The following is a 21,505-nucleotide window of genomic DNA, read 5'->3' as shown; positions in this document are numbered from 1 at the left end:
CTTCTAGAAGGCTAAGAGAGAGCAGACTGTAAAGGTAGAAATGCTTATTGTGTTTGAGCGAGAGTTCTTAAGAAAGGAGCTCTGGTACTGGGACTTCCTTTCTTGTTGAAGGAAAACATTAGTCTGGATTATAATACTTTTCTTGATAAATGTGTGATTATGAAGCTGACTCCAACTCAAATGGGGAAAGAAGAATGAATTTAGCAACTGAATGCATGAAATATGTGAGCCAACTTAATAATTAACCAAACACCCCAGACTGAGAGTTTCATCCTTAAATTAAGATAACTTTATTTTTGGTATAATCTATAAGCAAAGCATATAAGAATTTTCAGTTAAAATTATATGTAATATAGGAAATATTGTTCAGTCTTCTGATCAAAAGGTGAGCATGGTCTACCAATACCTGGATGGGGAGAGATTTCTGATGGCTCTTTAATCTAGGAGAAAAAGGTATAACAAGATCCAGTGTTGGGAGTTGAAGTTAGACAAATTCAAACTAGAAATAAGGCACAATTTTTTAACAGCGAGGGTAACTAATCATTGGAACAACTTACCTATGGTAGTAGTGTATTCTCCATCCCTTGACATCTTTAAATCAAGACTAGATATCTTTCTAAAACATACCCTCCAGTAGGGTTGCCAACTTCCTAGTCGCACAAAACCGAACACCCTAGCCCTGCCCCCGCTCACTACATTCTCCCTCCTTTGGTGGCTTGCTCTCCCCCCTCACTCACTTTCACTGGGCTGGGGCAGGGAGTTGGGGTGCAGGAGGGGGTGAGGGCTCTAACTGGGGGTGCAGACTCTGCGGTGGGGCCAGAAATGAGGGGTTCAGGGTGTGGGAGGGGACTTCAGGCTGGGGCAGGGAGTTGGGGTGCAGGAGGGAATGAGGGCTCCTGCTGGGGGTGTGGGCTCTGGGGTGGAGCTGGGGATAAGGGGTTTGAGGTGCAGGATGGGGCTCTAGGCTGGGGGGTTGGGGCTGAGGGATTTGGAGTGTAGGAGCAGGCTGTGGGTTGAGGCAGGGGGTTGTGGTGCAGGAGGGGAGGAGGGCTCTGGGGTGAGGCCGGGGATGAGGGGTTCAGGATGTGGGAGGGGGCTCTGGGAAGGGGGTTGGGGTGCAGGGGGGGCTGAGGGCTCTGGGGTGGGGCCAGAGATGAGAGGTTTGGGGTGCAGGAGGGTGCTCAGGGTTTGGGGGGGCAGGCTCAGGGCTGGGGCAGGGGGTTGGGGTTCAGAGTTGGGGTGTGGGCTTACCTTAGGTGGCTCCCGGTCAGCGGCGCAGCCTGTCCTGGCTCTGTGCTATGCGCATCCCAGAAACAATCAGCAGCTCCAGGTCCTAGGCAGGGGGACCAGGAGGCTCCACGTGCTGTTCTCACCTGCAGGCACCGCCCCAGCTCCGAGTGCGGAGCCGGTGCTCAGGGAGAGGGCAGTGCGCAGAGCCCCATGGCCCCCCTGCCTAGGAGCCAGACCTGCTGCTGGCCGCTTCCAGGGTGCAGCGCGGTGCCAGCCAGGACAGGTAGGGACTAGCCTGCCTTAGCACCGTAGCACCGCTGACCAGACTTTTAATGGTCCAGTCGGCAGTACTGACCGAAGTCACCAGGGTCCCTTTTTGACCGGGTGTTCCGGTCGAAAAGCGGACGCCTGGTCACCCTACCCTCCAGCTCAAACAGAAGTTATGGGCTTGATGCAGAAATGGCTCGGTGAGGTTCCGCAGCCTAAGTTATGCAGGAGGTCACTCTAGACAATGGTCCCTTCTGGCTTTAAAATCTGTGAATATAAATGAAAGCTAGAGTCACAAGGCCTTAGGGAGTGTATGTGCGCGTTTTGGTTTTTTTCTTTCTCCCTGCCCTCATAGCTGCTTGGGTTAGCTGGTTGAGGTTGCAACATTGGTTATATTCAGGAAGTAATTAGGATCAATTGAATATGTGTGGGTGAAGGCAACAGGGAGAGGACCAGTTTGTTAACACTGTTTTGTATTTGTGTTTTAGCTTTCCTTCTCTCCCACCACCCCAATGAGCAGCCACGTCCGAGTCCTGACTCTGCTGATTGCCATGTTACTCTCCTGTTGTGGTCTAGCAGTTATCTGTGGCGTTATTGGCTATACGCATGGAATGCACACTCTAGCTTTCATGGCAGCAGAGGTGAGACGCACTTTGTATGCAAGTTGATTTGCACTTTGGTTTTCCTCTTAACTTTGGTTTATTTGGGGGCTTCTGCAGTTTGGTTTTTGAAAGTCTCCAGCCAGAAAGAATTAAAAGAATTAAAATAAGTACTATCCTATTGCAAAGTAGCCAACAGATCTGTGTTTATCCTGGTTTTAAACTTAGGACTGCAAATCGTCTTTGCTTGAAGAGGTGATAGCTATGATAAATCCATACAATGCTGCTTACTTTCGGCACAGCTGAAATCAAGACATCTGTATATGAGAAAAACCAATGGGCACGCTTCATGAGAAATACAGGAAGAATTAGGTGAAGTGTCTATTAGAATGTATTTATTTTTCCTGTTCAATGTGGACTAGAATAGTTATCTAAATCAATTTCTCCAATGTAGTACAGGTTGAACCTCTCTAGTCCGACACCCTCGGGACCTGACCGGTGCCGAATCAGAGAATTTGCCGAACTACAGGAGTGCCAGCGGGTCTCCATAGGCGCAGGAAGTAAGGGTGTAGGGGGTGCTACAGCACCCCCAGGCTTTGCGCCCAGCGTGGCCCCCCGCCTGGGGGCCTTGCTGCCACCTGGGGTCCTGGCCACCAGCCCCACGCCAGTTGGTAAGTGCAGGGCTACCAGCGTGTGAGAGGCACTAGGTGAGGAGCGCAGAGGGGGGAGCTTGGCGCCGGTGGATGCTCTGCATCCATTATTTTTTCCCTGTGGGTGCTCCAGCCCAGGGGCACCCACAGAGTTGGCGCCTGTGCCACAGAGTGTTGGACCAGGGAATGCCAGATTAGAGAGGTTCAACCTGTATTTCTCCATTTATTCTTTACTTATTAGGGGTGGGACAAGTATATATTTTCCTTAGTTCATGTACCACGTAGTGGTTATCTGGACCATCTTAATATTAAATCAATCCAAGCTGGAAGTAGGAGGCTCTAATACTGCCTGACATAGTGGAGCGAGGAAACAATTGGGGATTTCTGGGGGATAGTTGGAGACACCTAGTTAGAGCAGAGGCAGCTACTGCAGGGCTGTGGGCATTTCGGTATTTGACACTTGTATTAAAGTTTCAGCTAAGATTGACCTGAACACAAAAATGAGCCAGACAGCGTGCAGAGTGAAATGGAACTGAAGATTTGTTGCAGTAATGTTTCTGATAGCTGAGCTCTTTCTAACATTGCCTCTCATATTCTAATAGGCACCTCAGCTAATTCTTCCTCTTTCCCAAGAAGCACGCTCATTAGTTTTTCTCATACACAGATGTATTGATTTCAACTGTGCCGAAAGTAGGCAGCAGTGAAAGGATTTATCATTGCTACCACCTCTTAAAGCAAAGATGATTTGCAGCCCTAAGTTTAACACTGAGATAAACACATATGTATCTGTCTCATACCAATGTATTTTTAAAAACAAGTTCTGAAAAATCAGATGTCAAATGAATTGATATAGCTCTTAGGCATCTGATTAACAAACCAGGGGCACTGTCCTGCCAGGACTTACTTGCATGAGTAGAGTGTTCGATTTCAGTGGGCCTGCACTCATGTGAGTGAAATTACTCATGCGTGTCTGCAAGTTGAGCCTCAGGAGATGCACTCGTGTTCTTTTCTGTATGCCTCCTATCATTGACATCCAGCGGTGATCCTCGCACTTAAAGGAAAAAGTAGTAAAACTGCAGCGAAAGGCTTTTGAAATGTTTTCCTGCTGACAGTCCATCTGATGCTCTTTAAAACGGACACTGCCAACTATATTGCATTTGAGTATATGTAATTATATTGGATTTTTAAAAGTACCCTATTAGTCTCTTTCCTGACTTTGCAAACATTGATTTAGCTTTATTCTCCTGTGTTTTCAATACAGTGATGTGAATGTGATTCTCGGGTTTTAGCCAGGCTTCTTCCTTCTCTTTGTGTTGCCTAGCCCCTCCTCTTCTCAGCAGGATGACAGAGATGTGTTTTGGGAGGGATGTGAATGTGGTAAGGGAAGTAGGTTGTGTTCTGAAAGGGCCTGGCAAGTATAGCTCAGTGGTTTGCGCATTGGCCTGCTAAACCCAGGGTTGTGAGTACAATCCTGGAGGGGGCCATTTAGGGATTTGAGACAAAAATCTGTCTGGGGATTGGTCCTGCTTTGAGCAGGGGGTTGGACTAGATGCCTCTTGAGGTCCCTTCCAACCCTGATATTCTATGATCTATAAAGGGCAGTATGTTGCTTCTGAAAAAACATTTCAAATGCTAAAGTGCAATGCTCCAGATACACAACCAAGCATATCCTGTGAAATGAGTCCATTTTTTCCCATGACTTTTTTTTTCTTCAGTTAAAGGAAATTTAATTTAAAAAAAAATTACATAAATGCAACACAGGGTTGAAATTTTAAAATATGAAAGGCAGGACATTCAGGTGTTGTTTGGACAGCAACCGTAGTTTGGTCATATTGCATGTGAATAGTAAAACATTCAAGTTAACACCCTGTCTGATACATTTGGAATACATTTCTAGGATTATTTTTTTTACAATAATACAGCCATTTGTCTGACTGAAATCTTCATATTTTATGATCAGCAAATCAAGCAATATATACAGGTCAGACTGAAAGCAAGTAATGTCAACAAATCGCTCAGTACTGTCTCATGTTCTAATCAGGACCCAACTTTCATAAAAAGTTACGTCAGCCACACAATCTGCTCCTGTCACATGACAATTAAACCTTCCTACGTTGCTGATGCAATCACATACCAAACTACAGAAACAGAAAAATTACTGTACTTTGTTCCCAAGAGGTCTTCTAGTTACAGGGAAAATTTCTGAGCAAGCCAATGAGCAAAAGTAAATGTAACACAAATTAAATCCTTCTGGTGAAACAGAATGATTATAAGATCTGCTGGATGGATAAACTGTTGAGCACAGATTTATGTCAAAGCCAGGACATGGCATGAAATGCCTGATAAGGAAAACATCTGTCAAGGGAAAATCTGAAGAGTTTAGGCCCTATATTTTAGCTACTGTAAGAATTGTAATACGATGGGCTGTGTGCTATGGAGTCTAAATATCTTGTTTTAATTCACCACTTTGTTGTAAAGATATTTGTACTCTTCAGTGCTCAGGCAGCAAGGACAGCAAAATTAATCCAATTGGCCAATTGAGAGTTGGGTTAAGTGATCCGTGTATTGTATGTAGAATCCATAAACACACACTGATCTTTCAGGATGAGAGAGGCTACATTGAAAACAAAATATTATATAGTTGGTTAATGCAAATCTGTAATTGAAATTTTAAATGTAGAGAAGGACATTTACATTCCCCTGGCAGCTGTAACAGCCCAAAACAAAATATACTCCCCTTACTTCTACCTCTGGGAAAAGGATGAAAGAACAAATACATTAGTTATGTTGCTTAATGCACTACTGGAAGGCACTCAGATTCTACAATGAGGAGTGTGGTACAAGATGTAATTCTATGCAGCTTCTTGTATCTACTGTTACATAACACTAGAGACAGAAATTATTCCTGCAGTGATTATGTCCGCCTCAACAAAAGGAATGAAAATGACTTAGAGGTGCTTTCTTAGTCCCACTTGAAACTTCTAGCTACTAATAAGCATCAGTGGGTTTCCTTGAGCTTCATACTTAGTTCCTACCCACAGTGGGATGAGAACTATGCTATGTATGGCTGCAGGGAGCTAGCAAAGTTCTGATCCCAGCATAGACAGGGCTTTAGAACATTAAGGTTTAAGGAGGCAGTATGGCCTATAAGACAGGGGTGGAGAGTTGGGAGTCAGGAGACCTTGGTTCTATTCCTGGCTCTACCACTGGTTCACTGTTACCCTTGTCTAGTCGCTTCCACTCCCTGCCTCAGTAGCCCTATCTGTAAAACGGGGAGGAATTATATTAATGATTGACCTTTTTTTCTTTACAGTCTCTACTTGTGACAGTGAGAACTGCTCATGTGATTTTACGGTAAGTAGCATATGTTTTAGGTGATACCCATGCCGAGATGTTGGTGCAGATAGGTGCTTCACTTCGAAGGTGGTGCTTAGTTATTTTGTTTGTTTGCAAATGGGACTTTTTGAGAGGGACAGAGATTATTTCTTGTAGATCATATTTTTCAGTAAAGATCAGTAATACAGTAGTGAGCATACAACTAAGGAACTTGTTAATAATGGTGTATCTGAAGCATGGACTCAAATATAACCACACAGGGCTTAAAGTAGGCTGAGATATCCCAAGACCAAGGGCTAAATTCTGATTGCCTTGCTTATCATGAATAGCGCTGTTGAAATCACTGAGATTAATTAGTCAGGTGAATAAGAAAGACCTAAGTGTGATGGAAAGAGGAGAAACAGCAGCAGGAGAGGGAAAAAATTGTAAACAATGTTGTTAGAATCAAATTCAGTTTCTAAACTTTTTTATAAATAACTTTGACGTCTCTTACAGTTATGTAATTCATCTCTGGGATCTCAACCATGAAGGAACCTGGGAGGGCAAGGGAACGTATGTGTATTATACAGATTTTGTCATGGAGCTAACCTTGCTTTCGCTGGACCTGATGCATCATATTCACATGCTGGTATGTAACATTGAAGTCAGTGCTAAGTAAACAGAATTGTCTTAATATAAAGTGACCTGGCCACGCACATTTTTAATTTGTAATGGACTGAACGTTACACAGAAGGTGTTTAAGTAAAGAGATGGAAATGTAATGTTGCTCTGTAGGCATTGTTTCTACCTATATCATTTAACTCCGTGGAAGCCATTTTGTTTTAGTGTTTTAGCTCTCTGTATAATTATGTTTCGCAGATGTTTCACTTCAAATTGATATGTACTTGAGTAATGTCAGGCTTGATTTATGAAGAAAAATAAATTATTTCCATCCCCAACAAGAGACATCAAATTGGTCAGGAGTGAATGTAATGTTTTTGTTGTTGTAAATACTTTACTATTTAAGTAGTGTTAACAATGTAAACTGGAGGTGGTTCTTGTGATTGTATTTGAACATGGAACACAAAATAACCTGGGCTTATATTGGTTTATCTCTGTATTTAGATCTTTCTTCCTGCTCTTAAGAGCCTGATCCAATTCCCATGGTCACAAATCATCTTCTAACTGAAGCTTTCCTCCCTCCCCAGGTTGTAAAGACTGGGTAAATGTTTCTCTGAAAACATAAATTACAGGCAAAATTTTCATGTCTGAGGGTGGAACAGCTGATAATGGTTTGGGTTTTTCTGGAACAGCCAGATTGGAATTTTCTGAGCCCTTCAGACTGGAACGCTCTACTTTGCTAGCCATAGTGACTTGTACGATGTATATTATGTTTGCTGCTATTTTTCAGCTCTTCTCTTTAGCGTCTTGGTATTCACTTCTGAGCACCGTTTTGTTTTGTTTTAAAGCTGTTTGGCAATATCTGGTTGTCAATGGCCAGCCTGGTGATTTTTATGCAGCTGCGTTATTTGTTCCATGAGGTTCAGCGTAGAATCCGTCGTCACAAGAACTACCTGCGTGTGGTTGGAAACATGGAAGCCAGGTGAGCAAATGATGAGTGAGTTTAAAGTGCCGAGTTGGATCCTGAAGAGCCTCCTGATAAACAAATGGGTTTGAGGAGGTTGCCTTATTTACCACGGGTTAATATAAAGGGCTTGTGAAAGACAAATTTGCTAATCCAGCTGTTAAGTCTTCTCACTTACACTATGTCATCATACTGATTCTTTGTTTCCCCCTCCCCTCTGTTACAAGTAGACCCCTCTTAGTGCTTGTCTACGCCTAAAACGCTACAGGGGCACAGCGCTGCCGCTGCAGCGGGTCAGTATAGACACTACCTACGCTGAGAGGAGGGATTCTTCCATTGACATGGGTAATCTACCTCCTCAAGAAGCAGTAGCTAGGTCGACGAAAGAATTCTTCTGTCTACCTAGCGCTGTCTACACGAGGACCTAGATCAGCTTAACTATGATGCTTGGAGGGGAGGGAGAGGGGAAAGATTTACACCCCTGATCAATGTCGTTCAACTGACCTAATTTTCTAGTGTAGGCCAGGCCTTAGGCCTAACAGAAATCTGAGATTGATTTTGTTATAGCAGTGGGAGCAGTAACCAAATTACAGTGAAACCATGGTGTTTTTTAAAACACTGGAATCAGGAGTGGAGCAAGAGCTTCAAAGTTTTAACTCTCAGTTATCAAATTTTGGTCTTGTCTATGCTAGAAATGCACTGGTTTAACTAAAATGTTTTAAAAGTAATCCAGTTAAACTCCTAACATTGACACTCTGAAACCCAATTTAAGCAAAGTTAAACTGTTTAGTTTGTGTCAGTAAGTTACTGATTTAGGCTAAATCAAAATCTTAAATAGCTCTGCTCAATCTTAACTGTGAAGTAACTAATACTACCCCATAAAGTTGGTAATTTACCAATTAAAGCTAAATTGATTTAAACAAGGTGTGAACTGGTTTAAGAACTTCTGTTGTGGAGGTTTGCACTAATCCGGTTTTAAATTAATGTAAAATCCGGTTTTAAATCAACATAGTTCCAGGCAGGGGTGAAAGTAACCGAGGACACTTACCAGTACGGGGCAAGGCGGCTCTGGCCTCTGGAAGGGGTGGGGCCTTGGGCGGAAGGGGTGGGGCCTCGGGCTGCCTGGGGCTCCTGTTTGTTGATTGAAAGGGTCCGGGGCTCCGGACACCACTGCTGCGGTAGTGGCAGCGGCGTCTGGAGCCCCGGGCCCTTTTAAATCGCTGGCCCCAGGGCAACTGCTCCCTTTGGCCCCCCCGGCCTGTCAGCAGCCAGGGCGGACAAAAGGGGCAGGGGTTAAAGTGCTGCAGAGTCCCGCTGCTGTCGGTGGGGGCGCAGCAACGTCAAAGAGCTGCCGCGGCAAAGGACCATCCTTTAAAGTGCTGCCCCTTTCTTCTCCCCCCCCCCCCTCCCCCCGGTCGGCGGTCCTGCCGGTTCGGACCCTACCAGCAGGGCTGTCGACGGGAGGCAAAAGAGGCTGGGACATTTAAAGGGCGGCAGCGCTTTAATGTGGGCTGAGTGTGGGCCGGTGCAGGTTCTCACCGGTACGGAGCACTGGCCCCTACTGCCTCACTTTCACCCCTGGTTCCAGGGCTAACGCATGTTCAGAGAGAAGCCTGATGCTCCATCCTTAACCCACACTATTACCAATAGAAAAAGTGCCTGTAGGATGTTAAATCACCAAAGATTACATGAGCTCTTCACAATGGTCTTCCTTATTTTCGTTTGTGGGTTTCAATAAAATTCTTAGTTTGTTTTTATCGGTGATTTTTGTAGGCTTAATTTTTTTGAAAGAATTTTTGAATTGAGGTGGTATTGAGTCTAAAAGTGTTTCAGATACTCCTTCCTTATAGTCAGTGTCTCCTCACTATGGACCTAAATGACTCTGATTGCTTCTGGGGTGTTCTAGTTTGTGGTGATGGACTGGACCCTTAGTCTATACAGTGTTTTGTGTCAATATGACTGCTTTGTGAGAGCACTAGTATATTGCCAGAATCTTTATGAAACTGCCAATTTAAATTTGCACCATGCCTATCTGTGGATTGTCACTTAACATCTTCAAAACAGCATATTCTACACTCATTTTATTGAAAAGCTTTCCTATGGCACTCATCACCTTAGCCTCTGCGCTTGGCTGCTAGAACTCTATGCAGACAACTAGTTTCTATCTTAAACTTTTTTTAAAGTGTATATGGGGCATTGTAAAATTGCCTGAAACAACAAATGATTACACCAGATAAGAGAAGGACTTCCACTTTGATGTAAACAGCTGAATTTGGTTTTAAAAAGTATAACTTATTCTTAAGTCAAGACTCTGCATGCTATACCTTGTGTGTCCTCAGCCTGACAATGAGTCTTGGAGGAGTAGCAAGGAGGTCCTTGGACACCTTCCCTTTTCATAACTAGATTGGACAGGGGTCTCAAAACCAATGCAATGAACTCCAGAACTTTCTTCTCTTCTAACTGTGGTCGTGTTATGGAAAAAGCTGCAAACTACTGCTCTACATCAACCCATAGTGAATGGCTAGTGCAGTGAATGAGGGTTTCTAATGGAAGATCTTTTAGGTGTGTAGCTGTGCTGGGGTTGGTGTGATCATTGTTTTGTCTGTTCCCATTGTAGGTTTGCAGTTGCAACTCCTGAAGAGCTAGCTGTCAATAATGATGACTGCGCCATTTGCTGGGACTCCATGCAGACTGCCCGTAAACTCCCATGTGGGCACCTCTTCCACAAGTATGTATCTGGCGAATTGATTGCAGAAAGTACCTTGCTGTATATAGATGCTTGGTTTGAGCAAGCTCAGCTTTTTTCCTCTGTCTCCACCTTCGTTTCCTCCAAGAAGATTTATTATTTTTTGGGTGGTAAATAAAAAAACAGAGAAAACACCTTACCCTTGTGCTTAAAACAAACAAAGCAGGAGTTGGGTAGGGAGGCTGGGGCTTTCTGAAGTACCTGTTGACTAACTTGAAGGGTCAGTTAAATGTTTTGTCCATGTGTTGTATGATCACGTTTCTTTTACTAATAGCTCCTTCCCTGGCTCTCTCCTGGCTGTTAGTTATCAAATCAGAGGTTATGATCGGGGGCTAATTTGTTGTTATTCACTGCAAACCTTTTCATAAATATTTATTTGCATTCCATGAAGCCTCTAATGAGATAATTTGTCGCTGATGCAGAAACTCCTTTTACAAAGCTACAGAACCCTATGAATATTTAATCACCAGCCATGCACTTGAGAAGCAGAGGCTCTCTCTTCAGAAAGTTGTTTTCCATGTATTTAAAATGGTATCTTTGCATTCTTTCTGAACTCAGGTTACTCTGAGCTGCATGGTGCCAGCTAATTAGTGTGAAAGGCAACATGTTAAATTGGATGACTTAAACTCAGGTGTAAAAACCTGATCTAATAAATTAACCTTGATACCTTCTAAGAATTAATTATCTCTTCTCATCATTGTCCTTTTTTTGCTACTAGCAAGCTAAACATGAAGCTTTCGTTCTTGTTCTTAGATATGTGGGAGTGCATAGCTCTTTATTTTTAGAGTTGGGAGGTGGTGGAATAGCTTTTGTTTGCACAAAATCATAACCTGTGTCCGCATATTCATAGATTCATAGATTCTAGGACTGGAAGGGACCTCGAGAGGTCATCGAGTCCAGTCCCCTGCCCGCATGGCAGGACCAAATACTGCCTAGACCATCCCTAATAGACATTTATCTAACCTACTCTTAAATATCTCCAGAGACGGAGATTCCACAACCTCCCTAGGCAATTTGTTCCAGTGTTTAACCACCCTGACAGTTAGGAACTTTTTCCTAATGTCCAATCTAGACCTCCCTTGCTGCAGTTTAAACCCATTGTTTCTGGTTCTATCCTTAGAGGCTAAGGTGAACAAGTTCTCTCCCTCCTCCTTATGACACCCTTTTATATACCTGAAAACTGCTATCATGTCCCCTCTCAGTCTTCTCTTTTCCAAACTAAACAAACCCAATTCTTTCAGCCTTCCTTCATAGGTCATGTTCTCAAGACCTTTAATCATTCTTGTTGCTCTTCTTTGGACCCTTTCCAGTTTCTCCACATCTTTTTTAAAATGCGGCGCCCAGAACTGGACACAATACTCCAGCTGAGGCCTAACCAGAGCAGAGTAGAGCGGAAGAATGACTTCTCGTGTCTTGCTCACAACACACCTGTTAATGCATCCCAGAATCATGTTTGCTTTTTTTGCAACAGCATCACACTGTTGACTCATATTTAGCTTGTGGTCCACTATAACCCCTAGATCCCTTTCTGCCGTACTCCTTCCTAGACAGTCTTTTCCCATTCTGTATGTGTGAAATTGATTTTTCCTTCCTAAGTGGAGCACTTTGCATTTGTCTTTGTTAAACTTCATCCTGTTTAACTCAGACCATTTCTCCAATTTGTCCAGATCATTTTGAATTATGACCCTGTCCTCCAAAGCAGTTGCAATCCCTCCCAGTTTGGTATCATCCGCAAACTTAATAAGCGTACTTTCTATGCCAATATCTAAGTCGTTGATGAAGATATTGAACAGAGCCGGTCCCAAAACAGACCCCTGCGGTACCCCACTCGTTACGCCTTTCCAGCAGGATTGGGAACCATTAATAACAACTCTCTGAGTACGGTTATCCAGCCAGTTATGCACCCACCTTATAGTAGCCCCATCTAATTTGTATTTGCCTAGTTTATCGATAAGAATATCATGCGAGACCGTATCAAATGCCTTACTAAAGTCTAGGTATACCACATCCACCGCTTCACCCTTATCCACAAGGCTCGTTATCCTATCAAAGAAAGCTATCAGATTGGTTTGACATGATTTGTTCTTCACAAATCCATGCTGGCTATTCCCTATCACCTTACCACCTTCCAAGTGTTGGCAGACGATTTCCTTAATTACTTGCTCCATTATCTTCCCTGGCACAGAAGTTAAACTAACTGGTCTGTAGTTACCTGGGTTGTTTTTATTTCCCTTTTTATAGATGGGCACTATATTTGCCCTTTTCCAGTCTTCTGGAATCTCTCCCGTCTCCCATGACTTTCCAAAGATAATAGCTAGAGGCTCAGATACCTCCTCTATTAGCTCCTTGAGTATTCTAGGATGCATTTCATCAGGCCCGGGTGACTTGCAGGCATCTAACTTTTCTAAGTGATGTTTAACTTGTTCTTTTTTTATTTTATCCGCTAAACCTACCCCCTTCCCATTAGCATTCACTATGTTAGGCATTCCTTCAGACTTCTCGGTGAAGACCGAAACAAAGAAGTCATTAAGCATCTCTGCCATTTCCAAGTTTCCTGTTACTGTTTCTCCCTCTTCACTAAGCAGTGGGCCTACCCTGTCTTTGGTCTTCCTCTTGCTTCTAATGTATTGATAAAAAGTCTTCTTGTTTCCTTTTATTCCCGTAGCTAGTTTGAGCTCATTTTGTGCCTTTGCCTTTCTAATCTTGCCCCTGCATTCCTGTGTTGTTTGCCTATATTCATCCTTTGTAATCTGTCCTAGTTTCCATTTTTTATATGACTCCTTTTTATTTTTTAGATCGTGCAAGATCTCGTGGTTAAGCCAAGGTGGTCTTTTGCCACATTTTCTATCTTTCCTAACCAGCGGAATAGCTTGCTTTTGGGCCCTTAATAGTGTCCCTTTGAAAAACTGCCAACTCTCCTCAGTTGTTTTTCCCCTCAGTCTTGATTCCCATGGGACCTTACCTATCAGCTCTCTGAGCTTCCCAAAATCTGCCTTCCTGAAATCCATTGTCTCTATTTTGCTGTTCTCCCTTCTACCCTTCCTTAGAATTGCAAAGTCTATGATTTCATGATCACTTTCACCCAGGCTGCCTTCTACTTTCACATTCTCAACGAGTTCCTCCCTATTTGTTAAAATCAAGTCTAGAACAGCTTCCCCCCTAGTAGCTTTTTCAACCTTCTGAAATAAAAAGTTGTCTCCAATGCAGTCCAAGAATTTGTTGGATAGTCTGTTCCCCGCTGTGTTATTTTCCCAACATAAATATGTGCAAGATGTACAAAAAAGAGATGGTAGCCCAGATTCACATGGTTAAGATCAGCCTTGTGCCTTTAAGCTGGGTTTTCAAAGGAGTCAAATCGTGTTAGCCCAAATCCTATTGAATTTCACTAGGAGTTATATACCTAACTCCTTTATGCTCCTTTGAAAATCCCATCTTTAATTTTTACTAGAACTTTGTTTGAATTCACTGTCTTACAATATCCAGCACTTGTTTGCTACAGTAAGTGATGACTTTATATCATTGGCACCACTAACATGCTTCTTGGTACATTCTTCTGAGGAGTAAGCTGATGTATTTGGCTAGATTTTCATTATATCTACTTTAGTGTTACTAGTGTGCTCATCGCCATCATATCTAGATATTTATTCATACATCTTCATCATATGTAGATGGACAGCTTGATCCACTGGAATAGGGCCTTGCACTGAGTCTAGTGGGTTATATTCTTGACTTTGCCATTGATTTGTAGTTTGACATTGAACAAGTCTTCTTTCACCTGAGTTTCACTGTCTGTAAAATGGGGGTGACACATACTGAGACTCCTGTAAAGTGCATTGAGAGCTTCTGATTAAGTGTATTATATGAGCACTAAGTATATGTTTTAAGAAAATGTATTGAATTTCTGCAACAGAACACAATTTTGAATTCTGTGTGATTTCTCATTGCGGTCTAGGCAGTCTGAATCAGAAAGCAGACAAAGAGCTTAGTGGATCCCTGTAAGTCCTGGGACCCCAAGAGTTGTAGATGTAAATGAATCTAGAAAATAAATGCATTATTGCTTGCATCAATAAATCTTAGTCTATAAAATTCTCACAGTAATAGGCCCCTGGTCAATAATATAAGTAAGGTTAACTGTCTCAAGAAAAATTTGAACAGTTCTTTGGAATGATAACTCCAGACCAGCCTGGCTAAAAAGGCCTTGAAGATTTACCATCACAGCCACAAAATTTACTCACCTGCTCTTTATAATGATGATCATTTGACTTCCCCTTCCAAACTAAAATTTACTTGCTCTGGGCTACTTGGGCAAGTAAATCTGTTCAAGGCTTCTCTAGACATGAAGAGGGTCTGTCTGGAAGCGTGGGTATAAAAGCAAGGTAGGAACACTTTCACTTGGGTTTCTTCAGCTGGAAACAGATCAAGTGATGTGGTCATCAGAAGCTAATCACATAGTCTATCACTTCAGGTAACTGTAAAATATAACAGCAATCAGACATATTAATGTGTTGCAGAGAATATTGTGAGGTGTGATTGTTACACTGCAGCTTCTCTGTGCACCTGTGATCTTGATATCTCAGACAAATGGTGTATGCTCACTATGGTTTTCTGTTGCCTGGTTTCTTGTCAGCTCATGCCTGCGTTCCTGGCTTGAACAGGATACATCCTGCCCCACCTGCAGAATGTCTCTCAATATCACTGACAACCACCGAGTTAGGGAGGACCACCAGAGGGAGAACCTAGATGAGAACTTGGTACCTGTGGCAGTAGCAGAAGGCAGACCTCGCTTGAACCAGCACAATCACTTCTTCCACTTCGATGGTTAGTTAACCAGGTTTTACAATTGATATTATCCAGAAAAACAGAAGAGCAGCAGCCTTCTATAACTGGATCCTCAGTGTGGTCCAGTATAAACTTAAACTGTACAAAAATTTCCTCTCCCTTTCAGCTTTCTCAGACAGACAGTTCCTTCTCCTAGTTACAGGTGAATATCGGTTCGTAGGGTATGTCTGTATTGCAGTCAGAGGTGTGACTGCAGCATGTTGTGACATGTAACAATAACCATGAAGCCACAGCAAGCAGCACAAGCTAGCTGCTCGAATATGTACCCAGGGTCCCAGGCGGGCTTCACTGTGACGCTATTGCTAGCTAAAAGCTAGCTCAGGTATGTCTACGCTTGCTTTTGTCACACCTCTGAAGAGGTTTGAACATACGCTTCTAAGACCATCCAAAGCTATAGAGACTTCTGAAAGCTCCCTTCCTCCTGTATGTAACTCAAGGAAAAGGGAGTAGCCACTTAGTTCTACCAGGTTAACAAGTCTAGAACTGTTGTTTGTTCCATAAATTCTCATTCCCATTGGCAGAGCAGGAAATGTTTGGGGTTGTCTGCCTACCCAAATTGTTTGCTAATCAGTGGCCGCTTTTGAAAGACCGTTACATCTTACCAGGCATGTGTTGAAGGCTTTCTCCAAAATTATACTAACCATCTAGTCCCCATTTATCAGCCAAAAGTTGAAAGAGCCTTGCAAGACCTGAGTCTCATGAAATCCTATAGAGGCCTAAGAAAGTTTGGTCTTAGCTAAAAGCATACGTTGAAAATAGAATTGATCAGGTGGTCCTGGTGGCTTCATTAATATATCTTATGATATATGCACAAAGCACATGGACTTCTCAGTGGTCCTGGGTCATGCTGTTCCCTCAGCATGCTGGTACAAAAGCTGTTTCTGGTGCAGAAAAAGCTCATTAGTGCAAAGGTTCTTCCAAATTTTTGTTAGCTTTGACACCAGCATATGCCTTCTTTCCCCCGCTGACGGGGAATTTTGCCACATGTGGGGAATTTTAAAGCCTTTTCAGTTAATTGTGTGTCCACATTGGCAGGCAGCTGCGATTGGGCCTGCTCATAGCAGGCATTCTAACTTAGAGGCTGCACTGTCACACAATGAACCTTTATTTATCCGTTCTGTTTTCGTAATCTCCCATCTTTCAAATCAAGAAAACCAAGAGAAGAAAGGCTGGTCCCTGTTGGGTGCATCCAGGCACTTCACTGCGGACAGCGCCCTGCACAGTTTCCATTTTCTGGGTTGATTTTGACTCTCCTAAGGACACTTGCAAGTAGAAGCTCCCCTCCCCCACATTCTCATATGAGAGACCACTGAGGTTGCTGTGGAGACAGCAACTGCTATCTCTTGGAGCAAGGCATGGACTGAGTATCAGAGAAATAAGCAATGAGGAAGGGAATGGGAATGAGGATTTATCCCTTTTCCATACTCAAGGCGGCCTGATCCTGTAATTGCCACAGGAAGAGGTGGAAGATCACTCAGCGCGATTGCTGCAGGCTCTTGCACGGCAGTATGATTGTGAAACAATAGGGGCCAAAGGTAGCTCTTTATAAGCCGGCATGTTTTTATTGAAATTGGTGGGGTTGCACCCACTTACACCAGAGCTGAATTTGACCTTAGAGTTTTCCCTTTGGCTTTGAGCAGGTATTTTTACTCCACAACTTAGAACTTACCTGTAGGTTACTGGTGCTGTAACTGAGTTCATGTCCTGTTGATTCCCTGATAGCCCCCAAACTATTAAACATTCCCTCCTCCTCCTCCCGCCCCGCTCCGGACCGGGTTTTGTTTAAAAGTAAAAATATTGTGACAGATCAGCTGCAGATCAGTAGTGGCTGGTTTAGTGAAACGTTAATATCTACATTTCAAACAAATAGTGACGGTTATGGTGAGAGGGATATGTTTGTCTTTGCTCCTACTTTCTCCCCATTTGGGAGACATGCTTAGAATGGAATCCATTATAGAATTCACCTTATTCATTTTGTGTAATTAGAGATGATGGAATTAATCACACATGGAAAAGCCCAGATTGCTGAAAACCTCTTTTATTCCTGCCTGACCTTCCTTTTGGTTTCTTGCTCTCAGGCTCTCGTATCGCTAGCTGGTTGCCCAGTTTTTCAGTGGAAGTGATGCACACTACTAATATCCTGGGTATTGCGCAAGCGAGCAACTCACAGCTCAATGCTATGGTAAGACCGATTAATAGATTCTACTCCTATGCCTGCCAGTCTGTGTTGGAGTGAAAGGGATGTATGTGGACTGAGAGTGAGTGGGGACATTGAAATCTCTAGCAGGTGCCAAGCTCAAGGCTTCACCACAGAGACGCCCTAGCTTAAGTGGGTGCAGCTCTGTTGTCGTCTGGAGCTGGGTTTGCATGTTAGCAGTGCTAATGTGTGAAAATAAATGGACAGTGGAGGAAACTGAAGTGAGGGGAGACCATAACTCAGTGTTAACATTGTGCACTGCTTGCAACAGATGTAGTGGATGAGGATAGATAGATGGGTGTGACTTCAGAGATTGGGACATAAAGCTGCTTCTCTCAGCTTGCTTGGTGTTGCCTTCTTATGGCCCTCTCCAGTACTTCATTCCACACACAGTTCATAGTAACAAAGGTTCTGATTCTGCATCCTGAGTGTTTTGCCATTGACGTCAGTGGTAGCAAAATCAGGCCTTAAACTGACAAAACTGTCTCTGCAGTAGTGTTGTAGTCGTGTTCGTCCTTCTCAGAGAGAGACCGTCTCTGTATGTTTCTTTTCTTTTAGAACTATAGTTCTCATCACTGTTATTAATGGTACTGAGCACTTACATAGAGCTTTGTGTTCAAACACGTACAAATGAGATGGTGCTCTCTTAGTACAGCAGAACCTTGCTAATTCACATTGAGGACTGGGACACTGATTATAAATTACCAGATTTTGTTGATTAGTGCATAAATGATAGCACATGATAGAAAAGGTCAAGGAAATTGCATCACAAAATGTGTTTAGTTCATTTAATCGAACAATCATTTAATCTGAATTATGTATGATGCCCAATTTCATAGCATATTAGCAATTGTTCATCAATGTATCTTGTAAAAAGAATGACATCTACCTGCTACAAGACCTGACGGCAGTGCCACCTCTGCTATTGAATCAGTGTGGGGTGAGACCACAGTTTTTGAATATTTTTGGGTTTGCAGACTATCGACTGTAATAACTTTATTCAAGTTAAATGTGCACAGAGTATTTAAGCAGACGCCAGCTATTCTTTTTTTCTGAACAGGATGACACAGGATGGAAGTTATATTTAGGATGACTAATAATGTCTAAGGGTCATGCATATTTGAATATATTTCAGTATTGTACTTTAAATTGCCTAATGTAAGGAAAAAGACCAGTGTATTAGTAAACCCAAGGATTATGCATTTTAAATTGGAAACTAAGCAAAATTCTGCTTCGTGGGGGAGGGATAGCTCAGTGGTTTGAGCATTGGCCTACTAAACCCAGGGTTGTGAGTTCAATGCTTGAGGGGGCCATTTAGGGATCGGGGCAAAATTGGTACTTGGTCCTGCTAGTGAAGGCAGGGGGCTGGACTTGATGAGCTTTCAGGGTCCCTTCCAGTTCTATGAGATAGGTATATCTCCATATATTATTAATAAAAAGGGAAGTTGTTGTTACGTGTACTGTACCTCTGTTGTTGCTTTGTGAGCTATTTGAAAGTGCCATCCAGTATGTGCCTAGTTTTCTCCCCACTATCCAACATACCATTTGCCATGTTTTTTCTTTCTTTCTGAGCATTGGAAAGGTTTACTGATCCTGAAAGCACTTGTACTGGTCATGTCATGGTTTTTTTTAGCCCTGGCATTTATCAAGACTTTTTGGACCTTTAAAAGCACATTATTTTGTTTGCCCTCTTGCCTTTCTTTGTTGTATATCATTTAAACAGCTTGAAATCCAATGAATTGTTAGTTGCTCATGCTTTAATCCATTTGAAAGCTGTTTTCTCAGGTTTTCAGATGATGATAGAACATCCGTTTCTAGCCTGAACAGCTTGAGAGAGAGAGAGTAGACTATTTAAAACTGACACTACTAGTCCCTTGGGTTATCAATGCCATGTTGGTGTTAATTTGGGATCGAGTATAGTAAATCTTAAACATTGAGTTAATTTTCAGTCACTGAAAGATTAAAATATTGATGGTATAAACACTCATGAAAAAATACCTTGATTAAAAGAGTATATGGGAGGTTTTTTTCGAAGCCTGTATTCTTTCAAGGGCTAAGTTTCATAATGAAATCCAGGCTCCATATGAGTCAATTGGAGATTTGCCGATGACTGTAGTGGCATCAGAATCTCACCTCATTCTGTAAGTAATTGTCAGCCTGGTCTCATCTTTCTGCATCAGGATGTAAGTTATTACCGGCCTCTCTAGTGTGTTATTCCTGTAACTTTTCTTGCTGCATTTCCCAAAGTGGTGACAGCTACAGCTTCTCATCTCTTGTTCCTGGGAACATGGGACATGCACAAGGTTGCCGTCAAACAGTACAGTTGTTCTGATGTTTTTCTGAGAGCGAGAGAGACCCAGAACTGGTGTTTCCAATTTGCTCTTGCAGTTATTGTCATTGCATGCACATTTACCGCAACTGGAATGGAATTGCTGTCACTACAGGTTCAAACTAGGCATATGTATGCCCGGTTCTGAAAATCTGTGCCTTCGACCTTCCATTATGACTTTTTTTTAGGCACTTCGCATGCAGATTTTCACATTATAAATTTTGCTTTTTACAGGCTCATCAGATTCAAGAGATGTTCCCTCAGGTTCCTTACCATATAGTTCTACAGGATCTGCAGCTGACACGCTCAGTAGAAATAACAACTGACAACATATTAGAGGGGCGCATCCAGGTACCTTTCCCAACACAGGTCAGTCATGAGATCATGTTCTGACAGGACCATACTTTACCAGTTGTCTAGATTCATCACCTGGCTGAGAATGTTAAGAACAAACTAGGAAAATGTAACATTAATTCTTCAGTTCTTCCTTGTTTATTATCCACTAGCAGTATCAAATGTTGGGTTAATGCAATATCATTGTTCAGATTTCTCCTGCATAAAAGTCAGGAAATTCCTACTGCCAGCCTAACTCAGGCGCCCTTGCACAGAATATAGCATTTAGTATTAAAGATAGGATTTAATTTGAATGTCTTACTGTACTGTGTAAAATTGACTGGCATCCTGATCCTGTGGGTTTTGTGACTGCGATTATCTCAACTTCTGTGCCTATAAAATCTCAAATGTATTGTTGTATTAACCCAGGTTTTTCATGGAATTTCCTTGCTTTTTTAAAGCTACAGATACACCATTTTTTCGCTCTCATATAGCAAAAATACCGTATATGTGCTAAAAACACACATAAGAAATTCATCTTCAATGGTAATTTGCTCAGAATGTTACAAAGCACCTCCTTGGTCACGTTGCTGTAGCATCATAACATTTGCAGCTGCTTTCTCTGCTGGTGTATGATTGAGCTATCTCATTGGAGGGGCGGGGGTATTACAAAGAAAGCAAAATAATGTCCAGGTCTTATCACTTATTGTGGACTGCAATAAAGCAATCTGGGAGCCCCGTTTCTGTTAGTACGAATATCTAATTCTGGTGCTGCACACATCAGATACTGGTGGGTTACCTGGTATGTACCTTCCATCAGTGTGTGTGGGGAAGTGGCTGTCCTTCTGTCTCTTTCATTCTCAGATGTGTATTCTCTTTCTTGCTAACTTATCTTATTTTAAAGAAAGCATAACATGTTATGGGGTGTAAGGCAGATCTTGAATTTATTCTTAGAACTTGCCTTGTATTTATCTATGCATTTCATGTAGCTTATTAAATCTGTGGTGCTTGTATTGCAGCGTCCAGATAGTGTTAGACCTGCTACAAACAGTCCAGTGGAAAGGCATAATTCGGATCAGGAGGAAGCAGAAACCGCTACCCAGGTAAGCTGGCACAAAAAGCACAGGAGCACGATAGTAAAAGGAAACCAGATTAACGGAGAAATGAACTCAAAACTGCATAGGGTACCAGTAAATTCTGCCGGTGGGTATTCCAATGCCTGGGCTGCTGGTGCACATTGGTGACACCTGTACAGAAAATGTCAGGCTTCCGTTCTAAAGCACAGTAGTCTTATGTGACTGGGACAGGATGGTTTTTCAAGGAGTTCTTCATCTTGTTTCATGTCTGAGGAAGGAAGGCTGTTGGGGAGTTGCAGAGCAGGGTTTCTCGCTATCCCTGGATTCTTTAGAGTGATC

General features: G+C 42.6%; 1 protein-coding gene across 2 annotated transcripts in view; it reads left to right on the top strand.

Moving 5' to 3' along the window:
- AMFR (autocrine motility factor receptor) overlaps positions 1-21,505 on the top strand; it is a 45,836-nt gene that overhangs the window by 10,572 nt on the left and 13,759 nt on the right. Inside the window, exons 4-12 of one of the 2 annotated variants that reach the window (XM_054048663.1) lie at positions 1,986-2,138; positions 6,060-6,100; positions 6,578-6,710; positions 7,531-7,664; positions 10,264-10,374; positions 15,020-15,210; positions 17,310-17,413; positions 19,992-20,108; positions 21,110-21,193. In XM_054048663.1, coding sequence (XP_053904638.1) covers positions 1,986-2,138; positions 6,060-6,100; positions 6,578-6,710; positions 7,531-7,664; positions 10,264-10,374; positions 15,020-15,210; positions 17,310-17,413; positions 19,992-20,108; positions 21,110-21,193 — 1,068 coding nt within the window. Of the gene's footprint in view, positions 1-1,985; positions 2,139-6,059; positions 6,101-6,577; positions 6,711-7,530; positions 7,665-10,263; positions 10,375-15,019; positions 15,211-17,309; positions 17,414-19,991; positions 20,127-21,109; positions 21,194-21,505 lie in introns of both variants that reach the window. The other variant, XM_054048662.1, reaches the window with a different exon arrangement.

This window comes from Malaclemys terrapin, chromosome 14 (genome assembly GCF_027887155.1).
Source record: "Malaclemys terrapin pileata isolate rMalTer1 chromosome 14, rMalTer1.hap1, whole genome shotgun sequence".
NCBI lineage: Eukaryota > Metazoa > Chordata > Testudines > Emydidae > Malaclemys > Malaclemys terrapin.
This window is presented reverse-complemented; position numbering and strand designations above follow the sequence as displayed.